The sequence below is a fragment of the Agelaius tricolor genome, unplaced genomic scaffold (genome assembly GCF_023055355.1).
Source record: "Agelaius tricolor isolate 1412-34295 unplaced genomic scaffold, bAgeTri1.0.p SCAF_3, whole genome shotgun sequence".
NCBI classification, from domain to species: Eukaryota; Metazoa; Chordata; class Aves; order Passeriformes; family Icteridae; genus Agelaius; species Agelaius tricolor.
In genome coordinates this window covers 15,466,475-15,485,480 of record NW_027269263.1, presented here as the reverse complement: position 1 = coordinate 15,485,480, position 19,006 = coordinate 15,466,475, and the positions used below count along the sequence as shown (strand labels likewise).

The following is a 19,006-nucleotide window of genomic DNA, read 5'->3' as shown; positions in this document are numbered from 1 at the left end:
AGCTCAGAGACCATGGTAACAGAGATTGTGTTTTTATTTTAGAAAAAGTAGACAAAATGGGAACTGTGCCCAACAGAAAAAGTGGTTAAGGTTGATTTAAATGTAGTTAATAGAAGTATTCCAACAAAGACCAGAAGCAAAACTTGGCATTCCTGATTTAATTCTAAAACAAACTTGTAAACCAATGAATGAAGACAATTTAAAACAGATCTTATATATTTTAACTGTAGTTAGAGTAACAATTCCAACATTTTTTCTTGCAAGTCTCATGATATATACACCCAAAAAATGAACAGAAGAGTTGAAGTAAAGTAGCACCAGCCTTGTAGAGTATGGAAATAGAGAGCCCAGCACTTCATACCCAACCTAAAATCCATCTGAATATTGTAAAATGCAGCACTCCAAGCTTAGGAAAATCACAACTGAGAGACTGTTTGAAAGGCAGGCCCAATTCAAGTGCTACATTTTGCCCAAAGCTCACACTCCCATATTCCAGCTCCTGAGCATCACAATCCAACCCCTTTCTCTGAACAAGAGGTCCTCAAGCAGCTTTTCCCTGGGTTGTACAGAATTCCCTCTCAAATAAAAGCTTCCCAAGGTCACATGCTCCCCCCAAACACATGTGCAAATCAACTTTAAAGCCATTATTGTTTCCTTCTACTCAAAAATTGTACAAGACCTGATAAGCCATGAGAACAGCAATTAATCCTAACATTACTTTCCTTCCCAGATGCCCTCTTCCACTAATGCATTGTCTTTGTTAAAACCATGCAGAACCTTTGTAGTGGAAATGGTTTAAGCTGCCATTTCTCAATAGAGGTATGATTTGGCTAAATTTTCTACCTATTATTTGAGACCTCTGCAGAGCTCCCTGAATATTGATACTTCGACCAAGCCTTACACTTTTGCTGTGCCTGACAGTCTTGGGAAACTTCCTTTGGGTCATCCTACCTCACTGAGACAGGAGGGACACCTTTTTTCTTCCTTTAGCAACAGGTAAGTGAAAGAAGGAAAGAAAAATCTCTGAAACTGGAGGGGAAAAATACCCCAAAAACAATGGGGCAACAATTGGAGAGACAACCTAAACATCATTCACCACTTGCTATAAATTGATTTTTGTTAACATCTTCTGTAAAGTTTAACACCTTCTCCACATACTGCTTGCTACTAACCACAGTCACTATTTTACCTACTTTTCAATACCTGATCAAGTATTAAGCCTTTATGTTAAGTTCAAAAAAAAAAAAAAAGTCCTCTGAAGTCACTGAAAGTGTATTTGTTTATACTTCAGGGGAAGGTGTCCCATTTCTCATGCCATTTTTGCCTGAAGTATTTCAGGAGAGAAAGAGACACAGAGAAAAGGTAATAGGAACTGCAGAGTACATACAACAACCTAGAATAATATTGTTCCTACAGTATCTTCTGCAGACAACTTTCCATAAACACAACAGTATATTTAAATATAAGGCAAATGGACACTGGAGGCCACTAAGAAACTCACTTGTGTATTCCTCTTAAGGGAGTAAAAATCCAATTTCATTTAAGTGCTATAAAAGTAATCCTAACATAATATTGTTAAGAATTCCATTTAAAAAATGTTTTGTTATCTATGCCTGTTTGTCTAACAATCTGTTTACAGAATTTATATTTTTATGCTGGAAGGAATTTTTAAAAAGATTTATTTCCAGAGAGACACTGTTTAACTACAAGTCTTAGCAGAGCTGATTGAGCTGGTGCTTTGACAGAGCTATAATCTGTTACTTAGTATAGCAGCCACTGTTTTTATAATCCTTAAAACAGTAAGAGTCCCAAGGCAGATTTGTCAGGAAGCTGTAAACAAGTAATTTCCCAAGACTTATTGGCAACAAACAAAGTGATCCCTAGTCTAGGTTTTAATTTTCTCTCCCCAATTTCAATTTTGGAAACTGTGGGATCTACTTCCCTATTAATACTCTGGAGCAGTTTGGAAACTTGTCTCTGAGGAGGAGTCAACATCTATTTCCAATGCAGATTCATCAGGATTTGGGAGGAAATTAGGATAGGACTTTAAGTCAGACTGCTCCTGGATATCAGCAGGAGCATTTTTCATAGCTGACTGCATGAAGCATGAAGATTCCCAGAGCCAGCTCTCAATGTGTGCAGCAGAGTGAGGCATTTTAAGGTGGCAGTATGAAGAACGAAATTCCACAGTAGATGGGACAGTCTGACATTTTCTTAGTGATGCATAATTGTCTTTCCTGTTTAAAAAATAAGGAAGGAGATTATTAGTGTTTCAATGGCATTTTTGCCATGTTTACAAATAGCAAATATTCCCAAAGGCCATCTCTGCATTCGACTTTACAATCAGCTTGTTATCACTAACCTGAACAACTGGAACAGAACTTGTCTACACTAAACCAGCACTTGAATCACCAGGTTAGCCTTTTCCAATTTGAGAAACAGGAAACTGAAGTTTTAGCCAAGAACACCCTATTTTTTTAAAAAAGTTTTCTCTTCTCTCTTTCAGTGCTTTTGGAAAAAAAAAAAAAAAAACAACTCCAAACAACAAAAACCCAACAAAACAACATGCCACAACCCCTCTCACAAACAAAAATACCTCAACTTGCTATACACAGACACTTCAACACTGCTTGAGCTGCTTTTCCACAAGGAAAACAGTGTTTCTGTTTAATTGTGATGCAGTGAACAAAGAACTCCTCTTAGAAGTTATTTCTGAGACAAACTTGTGATTCTGTGTCTTCCCAAAGCCTGACTCAGATTAAGAGACTCAGGACTGGTAAAACTGGAATATGAGAGACTGCTAAATAAAAGCAGGAAGATGGCAATCCCCAAATTTATTCACAGAATTCACAGAACGACTAGGCTGGAAGAGACCTTCAAGATCAGTGAGTCCAATCCATGCCCTAACACCTCAACTAAACCATGGCACTGAGTGCCACATCCAGTCTTTTATTAAACATATCCAGGGATGGTGACTCCACCACCTCCCTGGGCAGACCATTCCAGAACTTTATGACTCTTTCCATGAAAATTTTTTTCCTAATATCCAACCTATAGATATTGCGGAAAGGAATCAGAAATTTCACTAAGAAGGAAGAAAAAACACTGGATTACATGTACTATCAAGTAACTGAGGAGAGGACAGTAGGATGAATAGCAAATATATACCCAGAGGTACATTTTTGCTCAGAGAGATGCCTCAAAGGCCAACTAGTGTTGGCTTTTCTTATTCAAGAAAAGACTTTAACTGATTTCAAAAACAGAGAATTTCTAAAACTGCATCATTTGAATGTAGCAGCACTGTTACCTGGCTGTACAGAACAGCTTGCTTTTAGCCTGGGCATAAACTGTGGCAGCAATCCGAAAAAGCTGCTCTTGCATCCATCGAACGTCAGCAGGCATGTCAGGAAACCAATTCACCAACCTGCAGGCAAAACCAAAATGCAGCTTTTGTAAGCAGGAGGTTTAATCTCAGTTATGTTTTTACACACCCTGTCCCACATCCAAAACAGCTTTTTTCTCCCCAAACCAACTCCCCTAACCAAGGTGTCTATTTCTTCTCTCTGAATTCCCTTTTAACCCTTTCACCTCTCTTCTACATGCTAAGAAAAGGGGCACCACAAATCACTGCATCTCTCAGTGGCTGACCAGTGTGTGCATTCCACACCCTGTGACCAGCACAGGAATCCTGCATAATATTCCTGTCTCCAAGACCTTTGCGGTAGGAACTTTCTGCTCACTTTAAGGCAAGGTAAAAGACGAAGAACAAAAGAAAAGCATAATGGGAGAACAAAGAGAAGGCAAAACAATAATAATGTACCAATTGTACATTTTTTCTTTATGATACCCCTTAACAGGAGTCAGGAACATCAGCGTGGGACAAGGAGGAAAACCCCACAGAGACATCTGGAGAAACTTGCTGCCTCCCCATCCACCAAAAATGGCATGGAAGTGCCACATTCAGTGGCACAGAAACAAAATACTTCACTGGAGTTCTATATGACTTGATTACCAGAACTATTTTTTGAAGATTTTCTAAAGATAGTCATGACATCTGCTGCTCAAGGACTGGAATTTCCTTAAGCAAGCACAAAGATTAGAATTCATGGTGAATTGAGCATAACTTCTCCTTGACAAGAATTGAAACTTATCAAATTAAGCCCTACTTCAAGAGCACAACTTTCAGTCAACCTAAAAAAAACTGGTAAGAGAATTTATATGGTGAGTAAACAGTGGATTTCACTCCAGACTTCAGAAAGAAGCACAAGAAGGATGTGGAGAAAGCTCAGATACCCCTGCAGAATATAGTAAAGAATGTATTCCTGGAAAGCACAACTAAGGCTGCTTCTTTTGAGCAATTACAAGGTAGCTATTAGTAATATGAGTATATAATTTAAGAAGCTTCTTAATATGTTTATTTATCTAGTCTTGGATTATATAGGCTTTAGGATGCATCACATAGGTAGAAATAATGGGTCTTTTGACAGTTACCATTTGAATTATTGCATCCCAGAATGCCCCCAACACTGAACAAGCTCTCAATGAGCACATTTCCAAAATGATGATAATTCTAGAAGAGTTCTTTACAAGTTCCTTACCGTAAAGCGACCGAGTAAGCAGACTCCACTGGGAGCGTGTACGGCAGCATCAGGTAGGATATCACCCGCATGGGGAACAGTTTAGAGAACTGAGCATAGAACCCATTCTGTTCTTTACAAGCTTCCTGCAGTGCTTAAGAATAATAATTAGGGAAAAGATGTTACACTATCTGAAAGCAGTTTCAATAATTTTCACAGAATTTTGTAATACCCAGTCAAGATTATCAAGTGTTACTGAATAAAGCTCAGTTAGAAAATGAAAGAATTAATCTCTTACCATAAACTTTCTCTATGATATTTTAAAATATGGGAACACAGACTCATGACACAGGGACAAAACACACTATCCAGAACTCCTAAGCAATAAATCTAAGAATTAATGTAAAAAAAGAAAAAAAAAAGTCAAAGTTTGCCACTCGGAGTTAGAGGAAACAGTCTGAAGCATGCACCTTTACGAAGTCTGGGAGGTAGACTCTCAAATATGCTCTTCTCCAAAGGCCATGGGTTTTGCTTTAGCTGGTCGTTTAAGCTGGTAATTTTCAAAGTTTCTACTCCGTTATTTTCTGTCAATTTTCTTCTCTTCACATGGTCAAGGTGTTGTTGTGCAGCCTCATGGGTTTTTTTTTTTGTGAAGGACAAGTGGATATAAATTGAGTCATTCAGAATACCTGAAAGAGTCAAGAGCTTTCACTTAGGTTTGATCCACAGGTCTCCTGAGTACCTGTACAGAACCTGAAGTCTGTGTGTCTGAGCAAAGATCTATCCCGAGGGAACAGCATCATCTACCCCACGTCAAATGCATCTGGCTCTTAGGGTCCCACAAATGTTTAATCACAGTGATGGCCCTTCTGAAGGTTTAGGTCTTACTTTAAAACAGGTTCTAAAGAGAAGGAAAAAAGTGAACAATTAAGTGAAACTGCCCTGGAAACACACAGTCATTTACCAAAATTGTGTTCCTGCAAGAAAGCAAAGGATTTAAAGGAGAGGAGGAAAGCTGATTTAATATGTATTTGAAAGAAAACACCTAAAACGCATCATATATTTGGGAAATTTGACATGCCAATTATCACATGAGCACTTTGAGGCATTACTACAAAAGGGTTGAAAAGGAAAGCAACTAGTTACAATATTTTTTTCAGTTGTATCCAAAGTACAGATCTAAATCAACATGGGTTGCATTGCAAAACTGGTGCCAATTAAGAAACAGCACTGATAACTACCTTAGAAACAAGCACTGGATCACAAATACAAAGAGAAAAACACAAGAATTTTATTTACACTTGATTTCCAGAAAACAATTTTAAAATTACATATGAAACAAGACTACCAAATTTGAATAGAATCTATACCTGCATACAACAGAACCTAACTGCAAGTACTAGTAAAAGACAAGTGTCAAAAGAATATACAGTGAATTTAGCAAAGGAAAATATTTGAAGTGTCACAGATGGGGGGAGGGGGGAAATTAATTCCTACAGCTGAAATAATAGGAAAGGTGATGCATAATGAATGACCTTGGAAGGGTTATAATTATCATTGATTAAGCTTGACGCAAAACAACCCTGTGACAGAATAAAAACAAAGTTGATCACAGGATTAGCAGTGTGAAAAGGAGGACAATAGTGCAATACAGAGAGAACATGGGGCAGAGAGACCAAGGAAGAACTGCAAGGAATGTCAGATATTAGTGTCGGATGGAAACTTGCATACAGGAAACCTGTGGGTGCAGGACAGCAACAGAACCCAGCTCAGCACAGACAACCACAAACCAGAGGCTCTTTGTAGAGTTTGTGCTTTTAATCATGTTGTAAAAGCTATAAAGCAAGACTTTCTCATTAAATAATAATAATAACACATAATAACAACCTTATAGAAAATCAAGCTCTTAAGCAGAATTGTGAGGTTCTTCAGTGAAGAGAATTGTTTCAAGACAACTTGAATATTCAGTAACCAGGTATCAGCAGAGTACATCAATGACTGCTCACATCCTGCAGCTGGTACTTTCTGTAAGAGTGCAAAAGTCCTACTTCTATTCCCATTCCTGTGACCCAGTTCCAATTTGCTTCTGCATCCAAAGACTACAGTGCCCAGGCACATTTATCACATGGTTAACTTCCTCCTAATATCAAGTTACTGTTTTCAACTTGTTTGTCTCAAAGCTTGCAGAGCAACAATATTTATCAATATAAAACATGTTATTAGAATTCTAGGAGTAGAGTAGCAGAACTCGTAATTCTTCTTCCTAAACTTATCTGGGTGTCAACAACTGCTCCATTATAAGTTGTCATCTTCTAAAGTCTTGTCTCACACAGAGGGTTTGTCTGTAACTGAGTTTTTATTGTTGTTAGCCAGCTCCCACTTCTGGACTACCAGAAAATCACTTGGATGACAGCAGAGTGGAGGTAATAGAAGATACAGTTTTCAGAGGAGTGGGAAGCAGTAACCTATACCCATCTTGCACAATTAAGATAAAGCCAAGTAATAATATGATTTGCGTAGAACTGGAATTCTTTGGAAATTTCACTTAACATTTACTTCACACAGATTTGACAAAACTCTGAAAGTTCAATTTTTGTGTGGCACAGTTCACCTCAGGTGAACTATAACTGTTGCATTTCTACAAGAATGAAACCATCAAGATCCTTCTAAAATTCTCAAAGACCAACCCCCTTCTTAGCTACACACAATCCTCTCACTCTTTTTTGTTTGTTTTGATCTGGGGTCTTTTTGTTTGTTTTTTAAACTTAGGTTAAGACCATATAATCAGTAATTATCTGAAAGTTTAACATACCATTCTCCTTCAAGAATTTAAGAGCATCCAAATATCCCTGCTCACAGATCTCTCCGAGCACCTGCAAATATAGAGTAAATGAGTCAGACAAATAAAAAGAAATTTCAACTTCAGATCAACAGTTTGCAGAATAAAGAGCCACTTTCCTCCACCTTCCACTATTGTAAGAAAAAAAGCTACCTTAACAATTGCTGGAATACAGCAGATTCAGATTAATATGGCTACTGTGATGATGAATAAGTGATCATGTACATTAACTTAACTTTCAGCTGTTAAAGATGCACCGAATGATGGCATTCCCACAGTTTGGAAGACTTCCCTCTCCTCTTGTTTCCTTGATTAGCTCTTCAGAAGCTGCTAGCAGCAATGAAACAGGGTATTTGGAGTGTGTCAATTCCCCTCATTCCCTCCCAGTGCTTCTTACTTCCTAAAGCTTTGAAAAATCAGCTGTGCAATTCTGATGCTCAGGCTCAGACTTATCTTTGCTATGAAAATATCTTTTACCAGATGCAATACCACCTCACCTACACAAGGATACTAGTAAAAGAAAAAAAATAAAGCCTGCATAAGTAGAATTTAGAATTTGTCTTGAAGTGGTCAAAAAGCCTGCAGTTTAAATATATCTGCAGCAGTCAGAAAAATTGCTTCTTTGCTGTACTATATCCCAAGCCAGTTGAAAAGGTCTGGTTTTATTTTTTTTATTTTTCCAATTTTCACAACAGCAATTCAAGAGCATTTCCCTCTTCAGCTCTGCAGCTAACAGCAATAAGCAAAGTTTAAAGGCAACTTGCCTGTGACAAGTATTAATTAAGATCTTTACAAAACCATGAAACTTTAGAACTTCTTCTAATTTTTTAGCAGGCAAACATTTAAGGACTACAAACTGACAGTAGTTAATTTCCCAGTGTTGATTTTATGGTAGAATCCTGTGACAATTCCCAAATAAATACTGAAAGCCAGTAGCTGGATATGCATTTTTAGTCTGAGAGAGACTAAAACCAAGGAGGACATAGACAAAACATGAAAAAATAGAAACAAGATACATCCACAGAGAAGTTTATGTGACTGGATGAAAAGCTAGGACACTGCAACTTTCTGCAAAAGCTTTCATGTGGAGAGATGAAGCAAAGGAAGGCAGGGGCTGACCTTGGGTTCAGGTGGAAAGAGTGCCTGTGTTAAGCGATAAAGGTTGCCCAGGCTGAACTGAATGCTGGTGTTGGTCACGTTCATCTCATGGAAGTTGGCTGACTTGCCCTTGGGACAGATGTCACACTCCCCAGCAAAAGGGGACACTGTGATGGTGTTCTTACACTCATAGTGAGGCAAGTTGTCACTGATTCCTCCGTCCACGTAGCGCTACAAAAAGGAGCAGAAAGAACACATCTCAAGGGCTGACAACGTCAGAGCATCAGTCCCCCATGCAACAATGAAACAGCACTTAAGGCTGTAGCTTAAGCCTGCTGCTCCCAAGCTAAACATTTTGAGTGGCATGATCTGTTCTCTAAAGCCAATAAACATTCCTACCTATAGTTCCATAGGCAGTGCAAGCATATTCCCGTTGGGATTTTTCAGTATGTTTTCTAAAGATGATAATCCTACACAACTCACAGAGCGAAGCAGCTCCATGCTTCAAAGTTCAAGTTCCAAGATACTAAACCATTCTAACTTGAAAGTACTCTTCATAATTAGAATTTGATAGAAAAGCATCAAAAAAGATTTGGACATAAGGAAAGTGTGAGTAAAAACGGACAGTGCTTCAGAAAAATTGCCAAGTCACAGACACCTGTTGTGCTTCGTGTGCAAGTTTCAGGTTATGCTTTTGTCTCCTTCACACTGAATCACCCATTTCTGTAGTTTTAATACATCACCACCTCAGACATTTTAAGATCCAAGCTCCAAAGTGCTCTGTTTTGGGGTAACTACTGTCTAGTGCAGCAGCTGCAGTGGCTACAGACAGCCCCCTCCACTCACTCGCAGCAGCCAGCTTTCCAGTGGGCCACAGGGAACTGGTTTGTTCCCACACCACCAGCTTTGCTGGGTCAGAGGCTGCATTCTCCTCCTTCCTAAAAGGGCAGCAAACCAAAACTGTAGGTCCTTGTCAAACATAAATTTAACAGAGCACTGATTTGAGCAGGAGCAACCTGGATTATCAGTTTCAGCTGCCCTGGTACTCAGGCCCTGACTATTCTGAGAAACACATTAGGAATTTCTGAGAAACACATTAGGAATTAGGAAGAGGGCAGTTCATGGCCTGTCAGCTTCCCAGGATACCCTCTGGACCCAGCAGCATGCAGCTCCTGCCAAACTTTAGGTGTGTAATGCAATCACTAAAGTACAAGTGAAATCTCCAAGTCCTTCGTGACATAAATAAAATACAACAGGTCTGGCAAAGGAGGATCCTTCTCATGAAATTATTAAAAGGTGGAAGTAGGAAGTACATATCTGAGTCACTGTTCTACTGATCTAAATGATTTTCATGATTTGGAGTACCTGCTCAGCTGTTCCTCCAAGTCATTTTTTAAATCTAAAACCACTGCTGTGTTTGAAAGGAGTAAAAAAAAACAAATGAAAGCCAGCACACCCAGAAGCTTTTGAATTAGCAGTTAGATACACCTTTTAAATGTTATCCTTAAGCCTTTGTTTTATAGTATATAGGCAGGAATCCCAAGCAGTAAACAGCATTTTTGGCATTCTGTTGTGCTTAAGCCTATAGGAGTCATGCCAATTATATGTAACTGTGGTATTCTTACCAAGTTACATCAAAAAATGCCTCCTAAGCATTAAAATCGTCTAGAAATAATTACAAAGAGTGAAATAATAGAATTATGCCTTCCTTTCCCCAAAATATGGCCAAATAAAGCATCCCTTGTATGTTTTTGTACTCTGAACTAAGCCTTTTAAAATAACATTGTTGTCTGGTGACAAGAACTGAACAGCCAGATTAGCCTGGATCCACCTAAACCTTGGATGTAGTCCAACGTCCTGTTTTCATAACACCTTTAATCTGGAAGAGTTTAAGGAGACATACAAGGTTTAGAAGTACAGATGAAGAAAATCCCTATACAGTTCTAATCACTTTTGCTTAAATTTCAGCATGAAGAAAAAAAATAAAAACCACAAAACCATTTTAAATCCATTATTGACCTTTTAACACTTGCAAATTGCCTTGAGAACAGTGTGTAATCAAAGACATTTAAAGTTTTCTTTCTTCCTTCCCTTCTCCTTGTGCAAAGAGGACCAGAGGTGGAGAGAAAGCACATGTAAGTGAATAGAACAGGGTAACAAAAAGCCACCGATGTCACTGCCTTGATTTGAAATGCAGATCTGCTTCCAGACCTGTAATTATAACATCTACAACAAACCATGCCAACTTTCCTGCAGTTTTTGTCTCTAAAACAGGGGATTTTAGAGAGCCCAGTACAGCCATGAAGTATTAAGAGGCTTTGTAACCAGCTGTTCCTGGGAAGCAATAGAACTTACTAATATACTGATATTTTGCCTCTAAAAAGTAAGCTTTCTTACACTGAATACAAATGCCAGAAGGCAATGGAAAACTTTGTCTGCACCTAACTGAACACAGAACTTTTATTCCAGTTGTAAGGCAGATATCCCTACAGGCAGAACAGGAAGATACACAATAAGCTATATTACAAGACATTTTTTCAAAAATTATAGGTGACTCTTCCTGTAAATTTGTGCAGGTGAAAGAGCATCACTTCCTTCAATAAATATTTATCCATAGGTTACATACTCGTTATCTTATATCTTTTTCTTTTATTAATGAATTTTATGGGGCAGAGGAGGGACAGAGACAATAAGTGTGTTAAATACATGTGTTAAAATACACCTAGTATCTTCCACACATTCAGTGTTCCTGTCTTTTTTTGGAAAGTTGTTACAGCTACAGAACTAGAAGCAATGATGACGTTATTTACTTTACAGTAGGATAACAAAAAACCCCACATGCATTCTTAATATTTTTAGAAGAGCCAGAACTATTTTTAGATCTTAAAAATAGAGACTTACCACACCTCTAAATGATGGTGGAATGAGACCACAATAAATAGGGACAAATGAACTACAGATTAAAGCCTGTAAGAAAATGAGACCATAAAAATTAAATGTTAACAGTTCCATTGCTGACATAAACATTTATCTTTATAAAATGAATTCTTATTCACTAAGGCTAGATCCACTGCACTTTTAAGGCATTTTTCCTTTTTTATGACTGATCCCTTGCACCTCCTCCCTAAAACAGTTCACAGACACAATGACTGTGAAAAGCAGTACATGAATCTGGTTTAAAAATGCTTGAATTCCTCTTTAAAACACTGTCAGAATAAGAATATCTGAAATGCTTAAAGCAGAAAGAAGTTTCTAAAGTAAATATAGATGTAAAGTAGGTATAGAAGTTTCTAAAAGTTGCCAAAAAGAAACATACCTGTATAACTTCTTCTTTAGAGTTAAAATTAGATATCAAGGCATTCTTGCCATCTGATACTCTGGTTAGTGAAATACACAGTCTGCCTGATGACAATTGGTGCGTGTTTTCTGGAAGATTTCTCATCAGCCCATCTCTTATTATCTTTATCACATTAAAGGAAGGATGAAGAGGACCCAGATTTCGCTTTCTAGCTTCTTTGGCTAATGCCAGAACATCTGCACAAGCCTGAGCTGGAAAGAAAATGCATGCATTTAACAGCAGAAACACAACCCACATTTGGACTAATAAAGCATATCTAGAGCTCCAACTTATCTCTCTTAGTACTAGAATGAAAATGCAAGAGCTTTTTAACAGATTAAGTAACTGCCCAACATGGTTAAGGAGTTTAGGAGTTTTCTGAGAGACAAAAAAAAAATTTAAACTTTCAAAAAGATCTCTTGGTGAAGATTAAGCTACTTATATGTCATTAAGATGTAGAGTCTAAGTGTAAAATACCCATATGTCACACTTGTTATGGAATTAATCATTCCAGAAACACATTTTTTGAGGGGAAAAAAAAAAGATGAACCAAACTTAAGGTTTCAGGGCACAATTTTTCATCTTTGATACATAAAAACACTAAAGGGAGCATGAAGTGTGATCTAGTAGGAATGCCAGGTAGGTGCATTTTTACAGTAACAGACACATTATAATCTTCTCTCCAATTAAATCTATGTTTGGGAACTTCAAACCACTACAGAAGACAGGACTGTAGAACACTAATATCTTCTCAACATTTAGTCACAGGAGGAAGATCAGCTCATCCACCTGCAATGGTTTGTTTGAACTTAGAATGTCACGTTTCTCCAGGACACACTTTGAGGAAATTGCTTGTAATTTGGTAAAGGAGAGGGTGGAAAGCTTAAAGTAACACCTTATCAACCTGAGTGATAGGCTTCTAAAAATATTTTCAGAACTTACATACTTGAGCTTGCTAGAACAGATAAATTAAATGTATCAGTTTAAATGTGAGCACTGCACTGGCAACAAATCTGCTTAAGCCTTTGAGCACAGATTAATGTCCAGAAATATTACATTTCTACAATGTTATTCCCCTCTCAAACAGCAATAACTAAACATTTATCATTCTCAACCAAGAGTCTATGTCCAAAAGAGCATCTCTACAAAATCTGAGGTATCAGACACATTTTGTTTTTACCACTTCAATTGTTTCATTCCATCCTCACAGAGGGAAATCCTGGGCCACAAATCCACTGACACAGGTAGCCTGATACCAACCCCACCCCAGAAGACAGAAAACAATTTAGACAAAGCTCACTGTTCATGGTTAAATATATGTTTATCTTAGTAAAACACATTTTACACATAAATAAAAAATTTGCACAAGTCACATTCTGACCAGTGACAAACTTACTTCCAAAAGCAGAATCAGGCAGTTCTAGCAGTTCTAATTTTCCCTGCATCCAGATACTCATTATCAACTCCTTTTTTTTTATTTAGCAATGCTCAGTCTTCTAAACTTTCTAAAAATAGCCGCATTGCAGGAGCCTGAGATACTGAACTATCAGAACTCTGGCCAGGAAGAGCAGTCTTGGAGCATACGCAATAATTACCATTTCCACTATAAATACTTTGGAAAGCTTATGCACCAAGCAAGTCACTTGCTTTTTCTAAAATACAAACCAACACATACAATTTGATTTAGCAGTTACCCATTGTCTCCACATACAAGAATTTCTATGCTCAAAGTAGTTCATAGGGAAAAAAAAGACAAAAAAAAGCTGACATATTTTGTTTATTGTAACCTACTTTAAACCCTGGAAGGGCTCCAAATCAAGGGAAAAAAAAAAACAAAAAAAAACCAAAACAAAAAAGGAGTTCTATCTAAGAGTATGTGATATTAAACACTGAAAATTTACAAAGCTTTTTGTTAATAGTTCAACAAAATGTAGTAGTCCAACTTCTTTTCAAAGTAGTCCAACTTATTTTCCTTCTCCCTTCCTTTCCAACAGGACTAAAATACAGTTACCTCTTAGGCTGGTGTATTCCAAAACAGGAACTTCTCCAAAAGGGACTAAGGGCTAGAGCTCAAGTCAAACTGAGATTTTAGACAGGTCTTGGTACATCTGTTTTATTTTTGAAACACAGGAGAGCTAAAGAAATTAATATTCCTAATAAATGGAACTGTTTCCTGTTATAGTTCTGCATTCTTATTTTTAATTGTTTGTTAACTATTCATTCATTTCACTGAGTAAAAGCTGACATTGTATTTGCAGCCTGCACTAAACCTGCTCTCTCTAAGTGCCTCACTGGAATGGATGATCACAGCACCATCAAAATACCAGATCTACAGGACATCCACAGAGTGCAACTTTAACATTCCAGTTTGGAATAGCCTGGAATGCACTTCATCCTCAAAACAATCATGGCTAAGCTTCCCAAATTTAATGAGAGAAACCTCTTTGTCAGTCTATAAAAGTACACTTTTTTTCTCCATTCATGAGAAGAATGTTTGTATTTATCCACTTTTGAAGTTCCACAGACTCCCCACCTATCCAGCAGGTAATCTGAGTCAAAGAGAAAACCTTTCACTTAAAACATCTGGCTGCAAGGCTGTAAGAAATTAAATAAGCACTTAGATTTCAGCCACAACCCCTGCTCACAGATTTGCACCCCCTGTTTTGTGTGCACTAGCACACAGACCAGCTCAGGGCTGGGTCCTGGCAAACCCCAAACATCTCCAAGTGTGGAGATCCCACAACCTCTCTGGGAAGCTGTTCAATTATTTTACCACTCTCATAGCAACTGCCTTTTCCTTACACCTCATCTGAATTTACCAGGTTTCAGCTTGTGCCTGCTGCCTCTCATCCTTCCTCTCATCTCTAGGAATAGCTGGGCTCTGTCTACCCACAGGAAAATGCAACTGTGATAAAAAACCACAGGACTTGCTAACACCTCCAGCTGCAGGAACCACAAATACTGCACATTAATATACATCAGAGTAAGAGAGGCATACGATACAAACTCACAAAATATATCCTATTATCACTGTTAAACAGAGTTTCTTTATACCTTATTTGCCATCCTCTGCTTTCACACAAGTTAACAAAACACAGCAGCTAGAAACTCAGAGAAATAGCATGGGAGTACCTTATTAGTTTTGTCAATTTACAGTAATTCACAGATTTTAGAATGTAGATTGTTTTGAATTATTTTGCAAGTGATGCCTTTGTTTGGGTTTTTTTTCCCCGAGTAGAAACACACTTGCCCATGGAATCTGCTACCTTGGACAGTGACCACACACAAATTCTATTAGTTAGAGAAAATCAGAAATCTCAGTTGACATATGAGATTGGTAATAATTGGGAAAGGTAATAAATAGTTTGAAATCTACCACTCTTAATTATTAAAGTGCTAAACCATTTAAAAGCTGTTATTAACTCATACTGCCAAATAAACAATATACATTTTCTGGGCTCAGGAGTGCTTCAAATATTTAAGACAGTTTCCTTCTCAAATAATTTACAATGACTTAAGACTTAAAACTTGGTATGTTCTAAAAATACCAACTATTGGGGAAAAATATGATTTGTTTCAAAAGCTAATAGCAGCCTCATAATAACTCAAATGTGTCATGTTTGGACATTACAGCAAAAAAAATTAAGCAGCACAAGTTTACTGCTAAAGCTTTGAAGAAATTAAGCTTATGTGCTAAAGCTCAGGAGCTAAAGCAGCAGGGACAAGCATTGCTCTCCTGCTGCTTTACTTACAGAGAACTTCTGCTTGTTTCTGTCAGTGGAGTTTTTCCTCAGAAATTTAAAAGCAAAACCCACAAACCTCTCCAAATTCAAAAGAGGTACTCATTGTTCTCCTCCTCTTCTAAGACGAAATCTGAATTTACAAAATTCTCTAGTTCTAAAGCAGTCAAGGTTGCTGCTAGCAAGAGCAATCAGTATGGAGTAATGAAATAGACAAGTGGATTCCTTTAGTTTAGAAAGAAAACCATTTTCAGATATTTCATATAGTTTTTTAAACTGCAATCCTGTTGCTTGTCCTAAACACCTCGATATATTGATAGCTTTTATCAAGTTTAATTCATTAGAAAAATGTATATTCATGAGCCCTAAGTACGTAAAAGTAAGGTGTATTTTTAGTACTGCTAGAAAATAGGTGTGTATTTCACAAAGCACACTACATTCTTTTTCAAACTAACATCTTTAATCCGGCATAAATATAACACAAGATTACCTCTATTGTTTAAATGACAATTAAAATCAGTGATTTTAATCAATCTACTGTTTCTAGTCATACACCTAAACGACCTTTGCAACATATACCGTGCCCAGATTAGAGAGGAAAAGCACGTTAAAGCTAACCTAAGCCCTGACCTTAACTCTCTTAGCCTTACCCCAGAAAGGAGCAGCTTTGGAGGAAGCAAGATAAAGCTGCCAGGCACTTCACGTGCAGGGAGATAGATGCTCCATTTCCCAACGAAGCGCAAACACTTTGTTTACAGCTGATGGCGGGGCTGGCCCACTTGCTCTGGAGGGTGTGAGGGCTCGGCTGCCTCCCGCTCTCCCAGGTAACTCCTGGACTTTGGACAGCGGCGGCGAGAGCAGCCCCTCAGGGGGACACGCACGGGAGGAACTCCGACCTTTCCGCTGCGCAAGTGTGCGAATCGGACCGGGCATCGCCAGCATCATTCCCTGCGCCACGGACCCCGCTCGGATTTAATGCCACCCACGGGCACACGTTTTAGGGATGAAGAGAACCAGAGAATCGGAGCCAGCCCGGCCCAGCGAACCCCGCGGCCCGACCCCGGGGCCGCGCCCGCCCTCCCGCGCCGCACCGGGCCCTGATCGCCGCACCTGGCCCTTCCCTGCCGCCCGCTTCGCCCCGCTCCCCCCGGCCCCGCCGCTGACCCAGAGAGCCGCCCCCGACGAGGACGGCGCCGGCGAGCGCCCCGGCGGAGGCGCCGTAGATGTGCCGCGCGTCGCGGATGATGTGCGGAGCGCGCTCCTGCAGGCAGGTGGCGGCGCCGATGTGGTAGACGCCCAGGAAGCCGCAGCCGGCGAAGGACACGCTCCAGCCGCCCTCGCGGTCCAGCATGGTCGCCGGCGGGACGCGCGCTGTGGCCGGCAGGGACGGAGCGCTCCGGTGGCGGTGGCCGCAGCCCAGCGACTGAGCGCGTCCGGCGCGGCCGCTCCTCGCGTTACGCGACGGCCGCGCCCCCGCCGCCGGCCGCGCCGCAGCCAATCCCGAGCCGCCGCTCGGTGGCACAAGGCGCCCCCAGCCAACTAGAGGGCAAATGCAAATTACGCCCCGCCTTCTCGCTCCCCCGTCCTGGGTAGGCGCAGTGCGATCCGCGCCCTGGGCCCCGCGTCGGTCGCTGACCCCGTTCTCCGCAGACCCGTCGGTCCCCCCAGACCCTTCGGACCCCTTGCCTCGGGCAGCTTCCGCCGGTACCCCAGCCCTGCCTGTCTCCCAGTCCCGCCCCGAGCGAAGCGGTCCAGAGGGGCGCGGCCCGCCCGCAGCCCTTCCAAAGCCGCACGGCGCCCGGTGGGCTCCGGGGTTCGTGACGTGCAGTGGGGTGCGGGGTCAGTGAAGCAGAGTGTGTCCGGGTCGGTGGGACACAGAGGGTCTGGGATCAGTGGGGCACAGAGGGCCCGGGTCGGTGGGACACAGTGGGTCTGGGATCAGTGGGACACAGTGGGTCTGGGATCAGTGGGGCACAGTGGGTCCGGGTCGGTGGGACACAGAGGGTCCGGGTCGGTGGGACACAATGGGTCTGCGATCAGCGGGGCACAGTGGGTCTGGGATCAGTGGGACACAGAGGGTCCGGGTCGGTGAGCTGGGGTGCCGGCAGCCGGCCGGGCCGATCGCGCCGTGATCCGCAGGTAGGAAAGGAAGGGATCTGGGATCTGCCAGGCACGGCGGGCAGCGGGAGGTGGCACCAGCCCCTGCGGGCCGTGGGAGGTGCGGGCTTAGCAATCACTCCAATTATCCATGGCTCAAAGGAATCCACTGGGCCAGCGTGTGCAGGCATTCAAATCGCATGATCTTCTCTGTTTAATACTCCTGAACTTAAAGAAAATTCATGATGATAGTAACACTAGGCTTATAGCGGGAAAATTATAGAATAATCTGCTTTCAGGTTGCAATTTCAATCTGCAAACAATTCTATGTTCGTGTTCTACCCACATTTTACAGAAAGAAGTTCAAGCAAAGCAGCTAAATGCCATCTGAAGTCTAGAACAGCATCATCTAGCAGAATTTCAGTAGTACCAGCTGACTGATGCATCAAAACTGTCAGGTAGTGGTGGACTTCTGGAGGTCTTGTAATCTTTAAGACTCTGAAGATCTCATGCTTTCAGCTCTGCAGGCTTATTTTCCTAAACAACAGTTCAGATATTTCTGTGTAGTGCTGCATTTCAGGCCAGAGATATGCTCTAATTAATTTTCTCCTCAAGTCCTCTTAAATGCATCTGAACATGTCCAGGCGGAGTTTAGCTCTCTGTAAAAGGGGCAGGTTTCCTCTAAAATTTGTAAGAACTGGCATTTGTATGTGATTCTGTCACCACAAATCCCTGAGTTCCCATTAGGCTCACCCTGCAATGCTGGTAGAGATTGAGTAGCTCAGAAGGGAATTCACAACAATTACCTTGCCCAGCAGGGAGCTGAAATATGAAAATGTGAAAATAAAACAGAGAATAGCACCTCTGAAATACTTGAGGATTTCATTGCCTCACTCAGGACTGCAGAAATCCCCTTTAGCTACCTGCATGCAGCATTGCATCATAACAATGGGATGTTGTAACATCCAAGACCCAAGAGGAGTTCATGCTTTCCAAATACACCTAGGAGAGGTGTATTTGGTGGAGAGGTTATGTTGTGAGACGTTTTATTAATAGAAAGCACTGCCATGATGAGAGCAGAATTCAAGCTCTTTTTAAGTGGATTTGAAGCCATAATTCTGGCTCTAGGTGAGCACCACAAGCACTGGGCCATATTTCCAGTTTTCTCACTTCTAAGTAACTCTCTAGACACTTCTGTCTTGTTAGGCCATTCAGCTTCATCTATTCACCATTTCAGTGAGCAGAGCAGCGAGTGTCTTAATCCCAATCCTGCCTGTCTTTAAGGTGCTTCCCATTATTTAGGAAGAAGAATTGAACC

At 40.5% G+C, this 19,006-nt stretch overlaps 1 protein-coding gene across 1 annotated transcript; it reads right to left on the bottom strand.

Moving 5' to 3' along the window:
- Positions 1–16: 16 nt before the first annotated feature.
- Positions 17–17,053, bottom strand: LOC139587917 (1-acylglycerol-3-phosphate O-acyltransferase Pnpla3-like). The gene is made up of 9 exons (XM_071422628.1): positions 16,756–17,053; positions 11,831–12,063; positions 11,416–11,481; positions 8,536–8,745; positions 7,390–7,450; positions 5,048–5,266; positions 4,599–4,731; positions 3,308–3,424; positions 17–2,237 (listed from the first exon to the last, which is right to left on the bottom strand). The coding sequence occupies exons 1-9, from the start codon at positions 16,940–16,942 to the stop codon at positions 1,946–1,948; spliced, it is 1,518 nt and encodes a 505-aa protein (XP_071278729.1). The 5' UTR covers positions 16,943–17,053; the 3' UTR covers positions 17–1,945.
- Between the last annotated feature and the right edge of the window lie 1,953 nt (positions 17,054–19,006).

Excerpts from the sequence above, each read along its gene's own strand:
- LOC139587917 (XM_071422628.1), bottom strand. The coding sequence starts at position 16,942 with ATGCTGGACCGCGAGGGCGGCTGGAGCGTGTCCTTCGCCGGCTGCGGC. Across the intron at positions 12,064-16,755 it reads CGTCGGGGGCGGCTCTCTGG|CTCAGGCTTGTGCAGATGTT; the intron begins GTCAGCGGCGGG and ends TTTTCTTTCCAG. Across the intron at positions 7,451-8,535 it reads TCTTTCCACCTGAACCCAAG|GTGCTCGGAGAGATCTGTGA; the intron begins GTCAGCCCCTGC and ends CTATATTTGCAG.